Source organism: Chroicocephalus ridibundus, chromosome 2 (assembly GCF_963924245.1).
Source record: "Chroicocephalus ridibundus chromosome 2, bChrRid1.1, whole genome shotgun sequence".
In the NCBI taxonomy this organism is placed as follows: Eukaryota; Metazoa; Chordata; class Aves; order Charadriiformes; family Laridae; genus Chroicocephalus; species Chroicocephalus ridibundus.
The window spans coordinates 130,107,282-130,126,788 of record NC_086285.1 but is presented as its reverse complement, the minus strand read 5'-3'; the positions used below and the strand labels follow the sequence as shown (position 1 = coordinate 130,126,788).

General features: G+C 39.6%; 1 protein-coding gene across 1 annotated transcript; it reads left to right on the top strand.

Annotated features, from left to right (window-relative positions):
* Nucleotides 1-2,923: 2,923 nt before the first annotated feature.
* TTPA (alpha tocopherol transfer protein) lies at nucleotides 2,924-19,450 on the top strand. Its single transcript, XM_063326953.1, has 5 exons — nucleotides 2,924-3,238; nucleotides 9,929-10,082; nucleotides 11,386-11,579; nucleotides 14,499-14,609; nucleotides 16,616-19,450. Exons 1-5 carry the CDS (start codon nucleotides 3,044-3,046, stop codon nucleotides 16,793-16,795), a joined length of 834 nt encoding a protein of 277 aa, XP_063183023.1. The 5' UTR covers nucleotides 2,924-3,043; the 3' UTR covers nucleotides 16,796-19,450.
* The last annotated feature ends 57 nt before the right edge of the window (nucleotides 19,451-19,507 follow it).

Here is a 19,507-nt window from a genome sequence, read left to right as displayed (position 1 = left end):
AACCATAAACCTGAGACTGCCAAGTCCACCACTAAACTATGTCCCTAAGTGCCACATCTACACTTGAGCCAGGTTGATTGTTAGGTTTCCCTTGCACTGAGTACTACGGAAATACACAACAAATTTATTTCAGTAGCTTCAGGATTTCACCCAAAACTGTACATTAAGAGGCTGGAATCCTTGTAAGATGCGCCCTGTTCTCAGTTTAATTAACCAAAGGACTATTTCTAACTTACAGGTATATTTAATGCCCTAGAAACATCCCATAATATAATAGTTATACATATTTTCTTATTATATACAGCATATTGGAAAGGTGATTTTTGGGTTGTACGAAAGAACCCAACCTCACTGTAAATGTTTTTTTCACATGTCTTTGCCTGGAAAAAAATACCTTTTGAGTCATAGATAATGTCTACAAAATCTCTGGAAAAAAATGAAGTCTGCCTGCGACATCAGTCTGTGAGCCAAGACTTCATTTCTGGTCTGAGTGCTCACTTATGCTGCGTACCCAAAGCTGTTCCAACCATTTTGCAAATGCGCTCCGGGGATCTTCGGTGCAACTGGCCAGTGGATGGGAGTTTGGAGGGCATACCACAAGTCTTCACGTACAAAGACAGGTAAAGAAAAAAACAGCTTAAGCACATAGAGGTGAATTCTTTAAACTCCAGAAAGGTTTTCTTCCTGTCACCTTTCCTATACATATACATATATGTATAGAAAATGTACGTGTATGTCATTTTACAGTCAGTCTAAGGTAGTTGCCTACACAACCCTTGAACGCTTGCCACAGAAGACCTGTTAAAGTTATGATATAGGTTTTACATAGATGTAAAGCTTCTACTGAAGGAGGGCAAATTCCAGCTATCTGGGAAAAGTATGTTTGTCACAGGAATACATCAAAACGGAACATCTAAATGATACTGCCACAATTTCAAGTCTTTGTCATAGCAGTAATCATCATAGTCCAAGGACACAAACAAGGCAAAGTTTACAAACAGGCATATTTTATTTAGACAGAGCTTTCAGGCACTTGAGCTCTTTTCCACGTGTAATTAAACAAAACAAAAGCTTTACCTACAAGCCTCATCTTGCAACAGGTCTTAATTGCGCTGGTGAAGGGTCAAGTATTTGATATGTCAGCTCCTTTATGCGAAGCCCTGATGATATCACATCTTCACTGTCAGAGACAGGAGCTCTCATTAGTGTTACAAATTCAGTCTCACTTGTGAAATTTTTAATAGAAACCTTAAATTTCCAGATATTTTTGTAGCTCAGTCTTGAGGGAAATCACTGAAACTACCTTTGGTCAAACATGAAGCCAAAATTGCAATGTGAATTTTGTAGAAAAGCTAGCTAAAAGCTATGAGTTGCTCAGCTGAAGGGTGTTCTAAAAGGTATCTGTATTTTCTCACCCTTTATGTTTTACAGACAAAACCCTACGTTGTAAGAACACTGTGATGGCAAAACTAAGTGCTCAAAAAATAGGAAGTGGTGTTTAAAAGCATTGTATGACCTTCCTGTGATATCCCTTTGTCTTTGTCCTGCCACCCATGGTTGGGTTACACGTTTGCATGCTATTTTTCCCATGGAGGCTCTGTGCAGCTCTGCCCAGAAATAACAGGTTTAGCACAACCCGCTGGTACTGCCCTCTCCACGTTCTGTTCTCTTTGTTTCTTCTTGTATTTCCAGCTTGCTTTTTCTTCTTGATCTAGGGCAGGTCCATACTTCCTCACACCTTCGTCCTCCCTGCCATTTTACATGTCCACCTCTATATACCCTTGACCACCGCATCCATCCGTTTCCCAATTTTTATCTTTCGCTGCAACACTTTGCCCCTGCAATTACATCTTTCCTGTTCAGTCTCTTGAATTCCTGCTTTAATCTTTTTTTTTTGGCATGATTATTCACACTCCTCCCACTCTTTACCTGTATGCATTTAGCGAGGTAGTTTTTGTTTTACAATCATAAAACTGAGGGGGATATTTGTAGACATTTCAGCAGTTTGTAAGAGTCCAAGAAATGGCTAGATGTAACCAAAACGCTAATCAAAAAGTACGTATTAAGTGTACACGTAGAAAACCAGAGAAGGGGAAGATAATCTGGAACAAAGTTTTGTAAACCTTTTAATAAGCCTAAGTATGCCTTATAAAGTGCATGTTAAATGAAGTAAGCTTTTAGCCTAAGTAGGCCAGAGAGATCTCAAAGGAAACCGAACCAAAGGAAATGGTTATCATAAAAACACTAATAGCAGCAATGAACTCTTCACCTTCGATAACGGAACTCACTGCTGGCCAGCAAAGCTGGACTAAAGCTGAATCCAATTTCCCCGTGGTTTCTCCAGGCAGAACGGAGGTATTTCTATCACCGCATCTTCACGTTAATGCAGAGGTGCTCCGCGGCAGTTTCGCCCCAGCCCCGCGCCCCTTTGCCCCGCAGTTCCCCGCCTCAATGAGAATTACAGAATCACAGAATGGTTCGGGTTGGAAGGGGCCTTAAAGATCATCTAGTTCCAACCCCTCTGCCATGGGCAGGGACATGCTTTTTGCCATTTAATCTCTGAGGATGGATTATTTTCTCCCAAAAGGCAGATCACCCCCCTCAGCGGGTTTCAGGGCCGGGGGATGACCAGCCTGCGGCCGTCGGTGCGGGGCCGGGCCGCGCCGCCGGGTCTCGCTGCTCCGGGGAAAGAGCGGGGGAGCCGCCACAGCTCCTTTTTGGAGCTGTAAGCGAAAAAAAAAAATCCCAGGAGATGGGCTTAAAGCGTAAAATTCTAAAAACCGGTGAAGCCCATAAAAGTGGAAAAAAAAACCCCAAAAGACTGACCGCTGCAGCCGCGCCGGGCAGGCACGTCGCGCACCTGCCTCCTCCCCTTCTCCCCCCCGTCCCGGGAGGGTGCTGAGGGGTTAAGCCCGCTCGGGGGCGGAGGCAGGCCGGCGGGGCTCCGCCGCGGCTGGGTTTCCAATGGGACCAGCGGGGCGGCGGGGCTGAGCGCGGCGCTGGCCTGAGGAGCCGGCGGCGTGAGGAACCGGCCGGCGGCGGGATGTCGCAGGGGCCGACGGCCGCGGAGCGCCTCAACGACCTGCCCGACCACTCGCCGCGGGTGCGCAGCGCCGTCGCTGAGCTGCGGCGGCGGGCGGAGGCAGAGCCCGGCCAGCGCTGGCTACAGCCCCTCACCGACTCCTTCCTGGTGAGGTTCCTGCGCGCCCGGGACTTCAACCTGGACCTGGCGTGGAGGGTAAGGAGGGGGGCCGGGGGTCAGCGGACGCCGCGGGGCTGAGGGGCTGCCGCCATTCGGTGAGGGCGAGGAGCGGGCGGCAGCTTCTCCCTCTGCGTGAAGAGCCACCGCGGCGGCGGGTAGCCAGGCGGGCCCGGCCCGGGGGCGTCGCAGCCGTCCGCTGGCGGGCCGGGGTCCCGCAGGCCCACCGGGCCTCGCACCCCGCCGCCCCCGGGGGTGCGGGGGCCTCGCCTCAGGCCCGGCGGGCGCGGAGGCAGAGGAGTCGGTTGGGGGATCGAGGAGCAGGCGGGGGGTCGTGGCTGGCGGCGAAGGGAGTGATCGGCGCTGCTCGGGGTGGGACGAGGCCAAGCCGGGAGTTTCGGGGTATAACTCATCGCTCGTCACGCGTGTCCCCGGCGTGGGGCCCTGTGGACGCGCGGCACCGCGACTGGCTTCGTGCAGCTGCCATCAGGTAAGGTAGAGGTTATGGTAAGTGTGGTGCGGCCGTGTAACGCAGAGGTGACGGTAGGGCGGTGAGGTCACGACTCTGGACAGGAAACAATATCCTTTAGAGAACCTCCTTATCGTGCTTATCAGGCTCGGATTACCAGTTACTAGTAATGTTACCGGTTTCACCACAGTTTTATAGTTATTCTAACCTTAAGCTATGAGTGAAAACTTCTTCTCTGTTGGAGTTTTGCAGCTTACAGCATTCCTTTCAGGCTTCGGCAAGTTTTGGTACTTTTCTGGCTGTTTGTACAGTTCTTTGCCAATGCAGAGAATGTGTGAGAGTTTTTAATTCCCAAAGGTACAAATTGTTATTAATTGTTTCTTTTTTTTACAGAAACTTTCACAACCACTAACCCTTCTGAGCAGAAAGTATTTCCAAATCTTCCCAGGGCAAAAGCATGTATTCGCTTGTGCCAGCTGGAAACTGTGTTCTAGTGGAATTTGCCTTTGATGATATAGCATTGCCCAACAGACCTCACCTTCTACTTTCTGACTTCTCTGCACTGTAGTTTTTCCAAGTTTAGTTACCATAAGAGAAGATTGATTGCATATGGATATATTGCAGGATCAGGGTGGCTAAACAAAAATGTGAGAAATTAAATTAAGCCCTTAATCACAGAGAGCTTTAAGAATTATATTTTGTGGTTTTTTATTTGGCTCATAAGACTTGCATCATAGCTTTAAACCTTTCCTCCTTAGCAGAAGAACTAGCAAGTCAAGTCAGATTCCTTTGAATATTTATGGATCTTGCTTTTACTTGAATTTCATGAGATTGTTGTATTTTTTATATATATATATATATATCAGATGTGCACTAACAATTGTAGGACCGTGCCTTTTTTTTCTTTTTCAACAAAAGTTATTTTGTTTTTCTGTATTCCTTGGTTCCAAAAAGTAGGGTTTAATGAAGACAATATGCCCTCCTAAATACGCACACCTGTTTGTATAGCAATTAGTTGTTATTGATAATCCTGTAGACAGGACAGTGGCACTTCAGAATTTGGCCCGTATGTTTCCACACTTTCTTATGATTAATTGTGAGGTGTCTTGCACGTAGGACTAATCTCCAAGACTGTGGAATCTAAGCTAGGTTTAGAGATGGAGTCTAAGAAGTAGCAAATTCCTGTACTCTTCTGGAGAATCAGCCCTCTAGAGCTGGGGACCTGTTTTGGAAAAATTGAGTCTTTTTAGAAGCTTTTCATAATTTCTGAGTCTCCCCAGGCTGCTAAGTTTCTAAATTTCTTGTTTGGACCCTTCTTTGAACTAAGAGATCCTGATGTTCAAAAAACACCTGTGTTTAAATTTCCATCTAGAATTCCAAGTCTTCAAATGCTGTAGCTACTTCTACTTAATCTTCCACATACCATCTGACACTAATTTCTAGGTTACTTCTCTTACACCATGGGAAGAAGAAAAAAAGCACTTTTTTTTTTTTTCCTTCAGAATGTGTTTATCTGCAATTGGTATATTAAAGCCCAAGAGAATTATTGTGCAAAAATCTGTGGTGATCATAAGATGTGTATTGATCTTACCTGAGTCTGACCTCACGCAGCGGTTATGTTAGTACTTCATTCTACACAGAGCCCTCCTGCCATCAGTCCAGACAGTGGCTGCTCCCTCCCGCCCTGTTTTGACGGTGCCTCTCAGTTTGGAGTTCAGGCTGATACAGTCCCTTTTTGCCCACTGGGATGCTGTGTTCTACTGCATAGTACTTGTAGAGCAGCTAAGGGATAATCAAAGTTTGTGGCGCTCTCAATGCTTATAACCAAAGGTCTTCAAGTTCTTGTCAAGCATCTTTCTTAGTATGGGCTCATACTTAGCCTTAAATAGGAATCAAGAGTCTGGCAACTGACCATACTCTTTACTGGTGCATCCCTGGTTAATATTTGACAAAGATTTATCTGATTTCAGTTTATCAATATTTGGAAATGCTTCAGAAAAGAATAAGCAGGTAGATTGTATCAAGACATTTCATTTCTGAATCTTTTATGATGACTCATTCCAGCAGCAATCTTGTACGTTTTTCCACTGGCAATTCCAGACTTGCTTTTAAGTACTGATCTATTGGTATACGTCATTCTAGAAGAAAATCTACCACTGAAACAGGTAGCTGGAATTGAAGAACTCGAACAAGAGCTAGAACTGTCTGTGTTTTTTAAAGCCAGTCATTATTCAATTAAACTCAGTAACAGATTGTTTTCAAGTTAGAATAGAATTATTTTTCTGCATTTTGAACCACAGGAAGGATTAAACTTGGCCCAATACCTTATTTTAGAAAGTGGCTGGAGATGTATGCACTAACCTGAACCACTTGAGTACAGGCGAAGTGGGATACAGGCAAAGAAGAGGTGAAGTTAAGCAGATAATTTCGACAAAAGGATTTCAAATGCATGAATGTTATTGGTAGGAAAGTGTTAAGTAAGTCTCCATGAAATACTGGCAGATATTTGTCTCTAGGAATGAACAGGAAGTCCTTTGACACAGACTAACAGTAACTGTCAAACACCACGACAAACCTGCAGTACTTACCTCCCAAAAATTGACACTCAGAAAGAACAGTGTTTTGTCATTAGTGGATATTCTGTGCCTCTATAATCCCTGTGGGAGATATAGGTGAGGATCAAATGTTTATGCAGCAAAAGATTTTAATCTGGATATAAGTTCATACCTGAGCTGAGCATGTTGTTTGCTCATTACTTTGTACAGGTACACCTACCTACTAGATTTGTGAAAACTGAGAAGCAGGGCCACAAGTCTCCATTAATTGTGCCAAAGGGTTTATATATCCCCTTATAAATGTACCAGCTACTTGTGTACGTTTGACTTCATTGTTGTGATCCAAAACATTGTCACTCGGATTCAGTAGTGACATGTGAAATCTGGAGAACTAGCATCTTCTTCCCTCCGTGAATCCTTTTTCCTCGTGCATTTTATTATGTCCTTGTATTACATCCCACAACTCTTGTATAAGGCTAGTTCTCAGTGACTGTCTTTTTGTGCTCAAAATAGATTATACTTGGGGGAAAAGAATGAAAATCTTTAAATTCAGTAAAAATGCAACATTGAAACCCTATGTCAAGGTATGTTTTCATAACATACTACTTAAGACTTTTGTAAGCATCGTTTTTAAGGCACTCAAAACTGTCTAAATACCTAGGATCCTTTTAGGAATACTGGCTCATACAAAGGTGTATAGCCAGACTTTTGTCTTTGCCCTGCATTTGATTTATGAAGGAATCAAGACTTCCTGGTGTGTCGTATTGCAAATAAGTTGCTTAGAATAACTATGATGTACAAGAAGGATTGTTTTCCTCAGTGTCAAACATACTACTGAGTCTCAGGCATTATCTCTGAGCATCTTCACATCATTCAGATATAAATACCAAGTTTAAATCAGTTACTTGTCTGCTTTTCTCCCATTAATAGAGAGGGATTTCTTTGTTTTGTAGCACATGAATCTTGGATTGGATTAATCAGTAACTTTATCATCTCTGATGTTCAGAAGTCTGGAACTGTCCCCAACAGACCTCAGGACAAAACCTGTTGATTAATGCTTACCTCTAGACACTGGAGTTTTTCATCCAGCTTTCCCCATTTATCAAGTTATCTTGTATCTATTTTCAGATGCTGAGCAGATGCTAAGTAGGTTATTTAGTTTGTAAACACAGATAATTATACATTGAGATGTTTTCTTTGTGTTATAAGTACATAGCCATTTTTTATACTAGCTAATATATACTCCTGTTTTTCCTGATGTTGGGTTGCTTCATCTTCTGTATCCAACGGGTTGTTATATAATATTTATGTTTTTCCTTGCTGTCTTTACTAAAAAAAAAATTAAAAATTATCATATTTTAAAAATTGCATGTGAATTTTTGTGCTTAAGTAATGTTAAACTAGAAATTTTCAAAATGAAGTGAAACTCTAAGTACTCACTGCTAGTTTTTGAATTCCGTTACATGTTTAAGGATTACTCATGTAAGTAGCCATGTGTGACTTGAATATGTCCAGCTGCTAAGAAAAGGTTTTCTACATAAGTAAAAATTTGCAGAATATGTCCCCAAACTAGCTGTAGATGCTGTGGAAGATTAACTAATGCTAACCTTTACTTCAGCTCTAAGTCATTTCAGGTAATTAATTAGGCTTTCAAAACCTGAACACTCTTCATCACTTTGTGGCGTTCTGGCCAAGGGAAGCATGTTTGGAGCTTAGCCATGTCATGTGTCTGAAAGGTGTACCACTTGGCCATGTCATGGGAGGTGTCAATAGTATTCCAACCATATATTTACTCCTCAATGGACTCACTAGAAGGTAAATTATGTCTTCCATAAGGATTTTGAGTGTGTCACAAGCCACAAACACCATTTCCTTTTTCCCAAGGTCCAGAATTTAACTCCTTGTTGTTTCCAAGTTGGGAAATGTAAGTATTCATGAAAATGAGAAACTAACTGTACTGACAAGATAGAATTATTTAGGATACTGAATGAATGTATAAATTTTTTTCTCATCTTGGTTTTGGCACGTAGCTCTTCAAAGAGATGTTTAAAATATTTATGTAATTGTTAATTAGGTTCATTAAGTTGTGGTACAACAGATTTTAGAAGAAAAGGGAGAAATGACAAAGCTACAGATGTGTTTCCATACTTGTTTTGAGGTTGTTTTTGTATTTTGCTGCTGTTTAAATGTCTGTATTGGAAAGATGAAGGAAAAGTTGTTGACAGTGCTGTCTGGTTGGCACAAAGTGGTTGGGATTGCTCAAACAATGCCCTTTATAGAGAGTCAAGCACTAACAGAGTGAGATAATCAGAGTACCTCATTAGGCCTGTCTTTGCAATCATAGTGAATTTCTATTCCACAAATTAACTTACTTTCCCTACTCCCACCCCCCCAACCTTGTTTGTTTTTAAGTTAGCCTAGACTAAAGCTGATTTAATGCAGTCATTTCAGTTTCTGAAATGAGGTGCTGAAAAATTCTGATTCTCTTAGGTCTTTTGAAGGTCTCAGGTTAGAGGTCTAAACTGTAGCTGTTCAGGAAATTTTAACACGAAATCTAAATTATTCGCCATAGCTATCCTTCTACTGTCCAAACTCAGTGCCAGAGAACTTAGCATGGGTGGTACAGCTGAGGGAGAATTTGGTTGATGAATTGAGAGGAAGCTTTTTAGAAGATAGTCATGCATAGCTTCCCACTTACCTATGCAAAATGGCTTAAATAAATTTTAGTTGCAGGGCATAGCAGTTCATTTTTTCTACCACCACTTAATGAATATTAAAAGAGAAACAGTAATTAGACTTGGAAATTAGAACTACTGCATCACTGACTTAACTTTTCATGATTCACCTCCAAGATGACCTTTCACAGTTTCAGCTATAATTCCTCTACGTAGATGTTAGCTCAGAAAGGATTGCCTTTAATTGAGTCTTCCTTAGAGTTAGTCCATCGCTTTTCAACACACAGCCGTTTCTGTGCCTTAGATCTACTAGTTGATGATGCTGCTTTCCAGCCTTAAGAGCCAGGGTGATGATGTGCCTGATAATGGACAGGATCTCTATTTTAGCGAAACAGGTTCTCATGATTTCCACTCTGTGGGAGGGAAATTGTCTAATGTGTAATGGACCCACTACATTGTTATATTCTGTCATTTCAGAGGGGTAGGAGGGACTTTGAAAATGTGCTTTAAATATGCTGATGATCAAATCTGTTTCAAACCTAAACCAAAATTATTAATGACTGTGTGTACAAAATGAGCTCATACTTGCAGGGGTAGGGGTGGATGGTGAAGGGGGAATGGTCTGCTGAGATTTTGCACATCAAAGTTTAACAAGCCCTGAAAGAATCGGATGCAGTATTAAACAGAATAATTGTAAATGTAACCTGAGTAAGAAAACGGGGTTTTGGATGTATTTTACGTAGAACCTACTGGCTTTTTCTCTATATTCCAGTTTTCTTTTCTGACACAAAATTACAACTGCAGTCTATTAACAAGTAGACAAGATTCTAAATTCATCATAACTTACTTATTTGATCCAGTATAGCAACCTTTTTCTACTAGGAGGGATTTGATTAAAATACACAATGAACTGATAGCTAATTTAGTGAACTAAACCTCTGACTGTGACCACATATTGAAAACACATTTTTAACTGTGCTCTTCATATAATACCTGATGGCTATTTGTCATCCACTTTTATTTTTTCCAGTTATTGAAAAATTACCAGAAGTGGAGAATTGAATGCCCAGAAATAAGTGCAGATTTACAACCATCTTCTGTTCTTGGTCTTTTGCATGCTGGCTATCACGGAATCCTGAGATCAAGGGACCCACATGGAAGCAAAGTTCTAATATACAGAATTGGTGAGTGACAAAATTGCTTGGACCTGTTTCACACCTGGCTCTGGCACTGATGATTTTGTTTTGTTGTATTGTGTTTTTGTTGTTGTTTTGTTGGTTTTCGTTTCTTTTAATTATCACAATTTGAGCAGCAAAATGAAAGTATTTTATGGCTGCAACATCAGTGATTGGTAAAATTAGATAGTATCAGAATGTCTTACCTAGAAAGATAACATGTTTATGTTCCCTGTTAAAAATACCTTTACATTAATATGAAGCTGAGCTTATTGAGCTGTAACTGTTATATATAATTTGACTTATATACTGGTATGGCTAAAGATATACAATACTTTATGAAGAACTTATTTTCTTTATAGTGGAATCTTCATCTGTATCAAAAAAAGTCTTAAAGTTAAAACCCTAAAACCGGCAAGAATATGTGGTTTTTTGGGTCTGAGTGTCCCAACAATTATTTGTTTCCAGGCAAATTTTCAAAGCCATGTGCTAAGGCTGGTATTGGTGCACATGCAGCACAGAGGGGAGAGTGAGAACAGGAAAAAAAGGCGTACACCTAGTCATGTACCAACATTCAGTTTAGATGTGAATGAGAAATTCACTGGGTTTTCGCTGTTTAGATGTAGGCAAAGAGACCTGTCTAACAACACTGAAGATCCTTGGTTTGTTTCATGCACTCCCAAAAGTCTTTTAAAAAAATATAGTTAAATGATCACATTTTTAACATATTTCTTTGTGCTTGTTTTGGACAGAGAAATTATTTTTGACAACTTTTAAAGAATTATTTTAATATCAGCCGGTCTAGTAGAAAATGATTTGTCTCTCTGCAAAGTTGTGTACTCTGAAGCTTTCATCTACGGTTAAGGCTCATTCCATGTAATTCTTTGCTCAGGCCTCAGAAAAACAAGTGAGGTTCACTGAATCTTGACAGAATTACTGCACCAAAGAAAAATTATATGAATGGATTGGATTGGTGATCTTTGGTTTCTGCTAACATGACTGTTACTGAATTAAGCTATTCCTGTCAAAACTTCGTACCGGAGGCTATGGCCATAGGCAGGACATACTACGTTAGGTGACATCTACACCTATGTACCATTAGGTGGTACCATCTAAAAAAAGAGTTCAACAGATGGGTGTTAGAGCAGACACACAAAATAACTTCTTTACTGTCAAATCTGTTTATTTCAGGACCTCTGGTATTGCTTGTTGCTTTTTGTTCCTAAGAAGTATGTTAGAAGCAGTAACAAGCAAAATTACAGGTGTATGTGGTATTCTTGTGGTAATACAGTGCAATTTATTCACTTTTCAGGACAATGGGATCCCAAGTTATTTACAGCATACGAAGTGTTCCGTGTCAGTCTTATCACATCTGAACTCATTGTAAAGGAGATTGAGACTCAGCGGAATGGAGTCAAGGCTATCTTTGATCTTCAAGGGTGGCGATTTGCTCATGCATTTCAAATCAGTCCAGCAGTGGCCAAGAAGATTGCTGCTGTGCTCACAGTAAGTATAAGATACTGCTTCATGCTTCTTTGTTGCTGGAACTCCCTATTTTTCTTCTGTTCTGAGCTATGATAAATTTTCCTTCCTTAGGCCTTCTTAGAGTCTCTGTGGCTTGAAGGAACAAAATCCATTAAAAGTCAGTTCAGGCATAGGTTGTGCTTGATTTGACTTAAAGTATGTCCTTGTATAGCAGTAAATGTCCTTTAACCTCTGATGTTTTGTAAGACTCCACTTATAAACCTTTACAAGAAAAGGTTCATAAGACTCTTGTTACCACACAAGAAAAGCAGCTGAAGCCCGATTTTGTAAGGATCTGTGTTCGTTATCCTGTTTCATAGAATGGTTAGAATTGGAAGGGACCTTAAAGATCATCTAGTTCCAACTCTCCTGCCCTGGCCAGAGATACCTCCCACTAGACCAGGCTGCTCAGAGCCCCATCCAGCCTGGCCTTGAACACCTCCAGCGATGGGGCATCCACAGCTTCTCTGGTCAACCTGTTCCAGTGTCTCACCACCCTCACAGTAAAGAATTTCTTCCTGATATCCAATCTAAATCTACCCGCTTGCAATTTCATCTCCTCTCTTCCATTCTTTTGTGCATTAACTCAACATTCAAAGCTTTTTTTTTTCTCTGAGACTCAGAGAAGATGAGAAATAGCATGTGCTAAGAGTAATTAAGAGCAAGACAGTACTAACTTGTTACCAGCATGGATGATGCTAAGTAACCATTCAGCTGCTACCAACAGAATGTATAATGTTTATGTTTTGCTTTGCTTTTTTGCCCCCCCAGCGTGAGCATTATTTTTTGCCACTCACTGCTGCCTCATCTCCTATTTTTCACAAAACTTCTAGGGGCTTTACTGTCTTTAAGCCTTGTTCATTCCTGTCAAATTCCGTTGAACTTTGCCAATGGATTTGAGAGTGGGGGAAAAAAAAGAAAAGAAAAAAAAAGAAAAAAGGAACAAAATTGAAAAAGAAGGGGACAGAGAATTGACAGGCAAGCTACAGTGAGTCCTATAATCGCATTTCCCTTCAGAATTTAGGTTCAAAATCAGTAATAATAAAACTGGTAGCCTATGGTGTGTAAATGAGACAGGGAGATAATCTCTTGCTCTGATTTCGTAAGGTTCATACCTGAGGTTCAGTCAAAGCTTAGTCATTGAACTAATATCATCAGAACTTCAGCTGTTCTTCCTCTTTGAAAAGTTGCAAAACTTCAGTGAAACCAGTAGGTATTCCCATCTTCTCACATCTAGAGTAAGAACTATTGATGTTCATATGAACCTGGTCCAAATCTCATGAGAACAGGACGTGTGAGAGTGTTTCATTTGATTTCTGAGGTAGTAAACAAGCTGCTAGTAATTTTTTGACCTTGAAATAGAGCAGAAAGGAAGTAGAATAGGATTTGCAATTACATCTAAAGGTTTCAACCCATTATCTCAAACCAGGAGATTATTTGAATGTGATATTTCCATCTTGACCTATTTCAGATTTGTTGCATGTTTTTCAAGCTTCTAAATGTTTATTATAGCTATGGAAAAAAAGGCGGAAAAAACTTGTATGTTTCCAGTGTTCTTTTCTAAGAAGAGAAGTAACTTTAACTCATTCATTTTTCAGGTTCTTTTCATCACTTCAACTGAGTTTCTGTATTTGACCCAGAGATTGTCTTAGTGTTGCTTAATATGTTTATAAGTAAAAATTGAGGAACCTTAGTTTCAACCCTGTGTTCTTCTTAAAAAATGTGTCTTGCAAATTACTATCCTGTATGAAGAAACAGAAGTTAATAGAAAGGAAATATGTACTAAGGAGTGGAAAGCATAGTAACATTGGTGACATCATCTTGAAAAATCTGCTACCCCAGGGAAAACCAAATTGTTTTTCTGAAAAACATGATAGTAGACTTTACATATATGATAATACATACTAACATGCAATAAACATATAATCAGATAGTTTTAAGGTCTTTATCATTAAAATCTAAAAGGAGTTGCATTTAAGAAATGTGTGGGGTTTGGGGTTTTTTTTTTATCCATAGAAGAGTGCATAAAATAATGTGAGAAGAACTACTGTACTAGTAGGGAGAACTGTTTGTGAGAAGTACCATTTTCATAAGCAGAAAACCTCTGGTTGCAGAGCTAGTATAAGCTGCGATATGAATGGAAGCTATACTTTCTGCATTGCATAATGCTGTCTTTGAGCACTGCCATATTTTATTTGAACTTGCAAAGTATCTGGGACTTCTAAATGAATCTTGAATGCAAGTAGAAGTATTTGATATTATAAAAGCTGTATAGCAGATATAATTTTTATTTTCATTATGGCAGTAATCTTGTTGTAAAGTTGAACTTCTGGCTTGGGCAAATTCCCAGGAATTTCAAGGCTCTAAATTATATTTATAAGGGCTCTAAATTATATTTATAATTTATTTAACTTAAACTAGTAGCTTCAATGGTTTATATTTTTATATATTTACATATTATCCTTCAGGCTGTGAATTGCCAATGAAAGCATGTGGCTAGGGAGCTTTTTGGTAAATTAACAGCAGAATCTCTGCTGTGAATAATTGTACCTCTGAGGAAAGGCTGAGCACAAGCTTTGTGTACATAACTTGTGTGTAATTTGGTGAGGGTTTTCTTGTTTGTTTGTTGTTTTTTTGCTTGTTTGGTTTTTTTTAATAGCCTCTCCTGTGTTTTTTGAGGATTTTTGTTTGTTTTATTTTTCCTTTTAATGGGAGAAACTAGATGTGATTTTCTAAGCATTGTTGCGGCAGTGTAAACTAAGAACACTCCAAAGTGCAGCTGTTAGCAAGGTCAGGAGGAATACCCTAACCTATGGACTAGATGGTTTTCACAGATTTGTCCTTAACAAAAGAATCTTTTCAATAATATTTTCTTATGCTGTTTTTCATGTATGTTGACAGGATTCCTTTCCGCTAAAAGTTCGAGGTATCCACTTGATTAATGAGCCTTTATTCTTCCACCCAGTCTTCGCTCTAATTAAGCCTTTTCTCACTGAAAAAATAAAAGAACGGGTGAGTGCACACAGCTATTTCTTTCTGCCGCAAAACCCCTACATGACAATCTGCAGCACTTCCCTTAGGATCTGGAACTCCTGAGTACTGAAAAGCATAAATCATTTTTGTGTGTTAGTGCCGTATGGGCCTTTGGAATCGAATTGTAAAGCATTTGCAGTTATCAATAATGTGAGAGTTGCAAGTGGTTGCAGTTATCACAGCTCTAAAGATAAAAACGACTGTGACACAGGGAGGTTAAGTGATTTGCTTGAGGTCACACAGTGATTCTTCCGCAGGAGTAGGAAGAAATAGGTCCTGGATCTTCTAATGCTCTGCCTATTAATGACAGTGAGAAATTGTCACTGAACAGTGATGTTATGCTCCAAAGTTGTGCAGAATTAGTAGAAGGCAACTTTTTAGTTCTGAAAGTCCTGCAGAGACATTTATGCATCAAAAATATGTCAGGCTTAAGTTCAAAATTTATTTCCAAATAGCTTCTTAGTTGTTCTAAATTGTTTTGCCGTTTTAAATCTCAAAACCCTGTTTGTATTCAGATGCAAAAGCACACCAAGAATTCTGGGTTTTGTAGCATAGCATGAATATTGGAGGTTTCAGCTGGCAGAAAATGAAATACAGTGAAGTGTTAACAACAGGACTAAGGTACAAAATAAGCAGCACTGTTTATTGTTAATTCCACTCTGAAGCCTCCTTGTCTCAGCACATGAATCTTGTGTATTGGCAGTACCCACTGCACTCCAGGATCAGATTTTCCAGGGTGCTGTTAGCTGTTATTTGCCGGTCCCCTTTTCCTAGCATGCGTGTTTTGTTATGGGAGAGGCAGGATTGTTTCTGCCAGCCTTGTGCAGTCAGTTCCTTACCCTGAAAAGATGATAAAAAAGCATATTCCAGCAGCCTGATGCCGTGGCCCTTCTTCTCTCATGTTAATGCCTGTGAAACGAGCCCCTGTCACCCGATCCAGCTCAGGGTATCTCAGACTAGAACTCAAAAAGCAGAAGAGAGGGCAGGTGGACAGTAGAGGCCTAAAAGAAAACAAACTAGATATCCCAGTTCATGGAATAGAACAGAAGCAGATTGGCTTGTCTCCTGGTTTAGAGTTCCAGGTATTATCTGAAAAAAACCCTCTAAGGGCCAGTTCTGCATACCGTCATAGGAATAATTACTATGAACTCATTGCTCATTGTCTTACTTCCTGATGAGGAAATGTTAGATACAAGGCAGCCAACTACCTTTTGAGTGCATATTCTTGTAGTCTTTGTGTGATAATAATTGCAGAAAATTCCTGTCAAGTGTTAATAAGAGGCCTATAAAAGTTTCTGACTGGAAGTAATGAACAACACTTCAGAATAGCTACAATAAAGCAAGAAGAGAAAGAACCAAAGCCACAGTATTACAAGGGTTAAAGTGGAGGAATAGCCCAGGATCTAATTTCAGTTGGAACTGAAACATAAGAACTGAGATACAGATTCTTCTGAATATTCTCCTTGGCACGTGTCTGAACCTACATACATACTACATAATGTTTTTAAATACGTGTGGCAGGACCAGATAGTAATGGTCAGGAGCCAAACACTGCTCTTTTCTTAGAAATGACTGAAAAGCAAGTACGTGGTATCTGTCATGGCAAGACCAACCTCTAGCCTTCCCATGGTTTAGCTGGCTTTAACTGTATGGACGTAGTGTACCCTCATCAGTGTCACTAAACCAGTCTGGAACAGGACTGTAGTTAGTTTCGTCTCCTGTGCTTGCAGCTGCATAAAATGCAGTTCTCTGGTTGTAGTCTGTGCTTCATCAAGCTGCAGATACTGAGTAGGACAGAGTTGAGCACCCATGGGAAACTTGCTTACATGGTGGTACTTTTTTCTTCATTTTAGGAGCTCATTATGAACAAGTACACTTGCTTAGTCAAACCAAGCTGGTGGCTTCAGCTCTTGCACCAAGTTTATTTGCTGCCTCAGTAGTCTATCTTTTATACCCAAGTAAATGCTTTTCATGTTTTGTTTTAGGTGTATATGCATGGAAATAACTACATGCAGAGTCTGACCGAACACTTCCCAGTCAGCATTCTCCCACAGGAATATGGGGGGGAGGAAGTCTCCGTTGAAGAGCTGGCCAAGGAATGGACTGACTTTATAATGGCATCTGCAGACTATCTTCAGAGCATTTCTCTGGTTGCCCAGGAGTAATCTTACTAGAGTATTATATAAATTCTTGAACACTGGAAGTGGAAATAAGTTTAATATGAAATCTTTCATTTAATCTTGAAATTATTGTAAATGAAACCAGTATGTCTTTGCAGAGCACTGAGTACTATATTGACTGCACTTTTATACTAACTGGAGTCTTTCAGTACATACGTCTGAAGAGATTAATGAATTCTATATGTTTGCAATACTCTTTGTAATTGACTAGCTTCTGTGCCAAAAAGCTGAATAGTGCACTGGATATCAGAGATCGACACTGCTCCTCTTAAGTCTTTGGAGACAACTCATCCGTAATAATGCAGTCCAGAACCTTATGCTTAGATCTTGTATCTTGGCTTGTCAGGATGATAGGATACAAAACCGAACAGAACGTGAATGGGATAGACTAGTTTGTTGCGGAAGCATGACTACAGGGCTAATTCACAGAGAGTGAAAAGAGGCTGCTTTTTGGATTGATTCTCAGGGAAAATGACTGTTTTGTTAGTTTGTGTCAAATTGAAAACTAGACAGCAATAGTAAGACATTTGTGTTAACTTTTGCGCTGCCTGTGCAGCTTCCCTTTTTGTGCTAATTAACACAATAATCATCCGATTTTATAGAGGAAGACAGGGAAAACACCATGTACCTGTTCTTCAAAGAACAGCATGAATCAGGAGGAGGAACTGGTAAGAGATTCAAAGCAACCTTGAAAATTCTGATTTTCTTTATTCAAAGAGATACTGTCTATGGACAAGCTATAAGCAACTCAGATGATGATCACCTTTAATTCCTACTGTAGGTCAAGAGCTGTTAGCTGTTTACAGTATCTGTCTCTTTTGGAAGGTGAAGTATGTTATACTTTGTGTATCCGAACTTTAGAAGTATTTCTTGTGTGGTTTAAGGGTGCTTGTAGGTCACCGAACCTCAGTGTAGGAAATGCTGGGTATCTTCATTTTATTTTCAGAAAAGTAATTGGAAACTTGCCAGTCCATTTCTTCCAGTGCCCAACAGAAGATATAATTTTTAATTTCCATTGAGCCCTCTTCTTTATTTCTGTAGGAGTAATGAAAAAAGTCTATACTTACTGGAAACATATTCTTATTTTTTTAATGGACACGATTCAGATATGAACACTGCATGTGTGTAAAAGCTATCACTCATGTTACATAGCAGTATCATCCTGCAGTCCCCAGTATTTAATAGTCTAAAACATTATTTTACTTTTCACTCAGCTCTTGTTAAAAACTCTGTTAACGCGCCAGCTGCTGGAATTCATTTACCCAGTGTTTAATGCTGTTTTGTAATAAGCCGGGGTCTTTGCATAAGCATTGTATATTTAAGCATTCATATGAATCTTCATATAAATGAATCCATAACAAATACTTTGTTTCTCAGGTAGCTAGAAATGCTAACTTCAGTTACTTTGGAATCTTAAGGACATTGGGATGTTATCTTAATTTATGCTTAGGGGAGAGAAATGTCTTATTTTAGATTATCGTTAACACTGTATTATTGCAAAAGCCATTGGAAGCTATTCTTTATTAGCAGGAGGAACATCTATGAAAGGTCCATAGCGTACTTGGTGGTGGTAGTTCCTTCTGCTGTGGTAAGGTCAATGCCAGATACAAAATTCTTTCAAAACCAACAAGGACTTTTTAAATATTTTTTTTTTCTTCCAATTCCCTCATTTCCTCAAGTGCATTTTTCATTCTTCTCTTTCATATAGAGCCTAAATTTAAAGAAACATTTTTCAGATATATTTTCACATATTCATATATTTCATATATCTGTCTTTTTCTCAGATTGAACTATTTTGTGATATAAAAGCTCCTTAAATAGAGGAGTTCAGTGAAGTGCTAATTCTTCTTTATAAGAAAATAAACTAAGTAGTCAGGCATCTGGCAATTCTTCAAGCGTGTAACTCAGCTTCCAAATAATTTATGAACTGGAGAACTAAAGCTATTGTCTTAATTTTACGCCTCTTCAATTTTAATCCTTGAATGTAAACTGCATAAAGGAGTGAGCTGTGTTTCAGTGAACAGGAAAATTCAAACTTTTCCTTTGAAACCAGTCTCTAACTGTTGCTGTTTTATGTAGCAGAGCCTTGACTTGTTTGCATATGTATAAGCACATGGACGAAATGTAGCCGTTTTTAAAAAAATCTTCATTGTGACTACACCGGCTCTGTGAACATAAAGTCCTAAATGTCTTTGGAAGTGCCTGGAATGTATTATTAAACAGTAACGTGTTTGCATAAGACAACAGTTAGAGCACTGAGTGCAGTTATTTTTTTCATGAACTGTTAATTATTTTTTTAATGTTTACGTGTTACAGAGAAGGTAGGAACTCTGTGCGAGGGACAGTTGCAGTTGCTGCTAATAATAAGGACACAAGATAATTAGGATTGCGTAACGAATGGCAGAGGTGTTGGTGCGATGGGTGGTGGTATGGTGCCTATGAGGTGCATAGTCAATAAAACAAAAAAAAGTAACAATCTTTTAAGTGCATTATTCCTTAAGAGTGTCAGGAGTGCCTCTAAAAAAAAGTAAGTTGCAAATATAATTTACTACTGACCATAAGCACAATGTAATGCACAATTTTTTTTTTTAATTTTGTACGTATAACGTCATTATATTAATAAAAACTTTTCGAGCGGAACCAGCCTCGCCCGTCAGTTCCTTCAGCGGGGGGTTGCGCGGGCCCCTCAGCGGGAGG

What these genes read in the sequence shown, in the direction of transcription:
- TTPA (XM_063326953.1), top strand. Translation starts at nt 3,044, where the DNA reads ATGTCGCAGGGGCCGACGGCCGCGGAGCGCCTCAACGACCTGCCCGAC. An exon ending in AGTTCTAATATACAGAATTG is followed by an intron (nt 10,083 to 11,385) that starts GTGAGTGACAAA and finishes TTCACTTTTCAG; the next exon opens with GACAATGGGATCCCAAGTTA. An exon ending in CTGAAAAAATAAAAGAACGG is followed by an intron (nt 14,610 to 16,615) that starts GTGAGTGCACAC and finishes GTTTTGTTTTAG; the next exon opens with GTGTATATGCATGGAAATAA.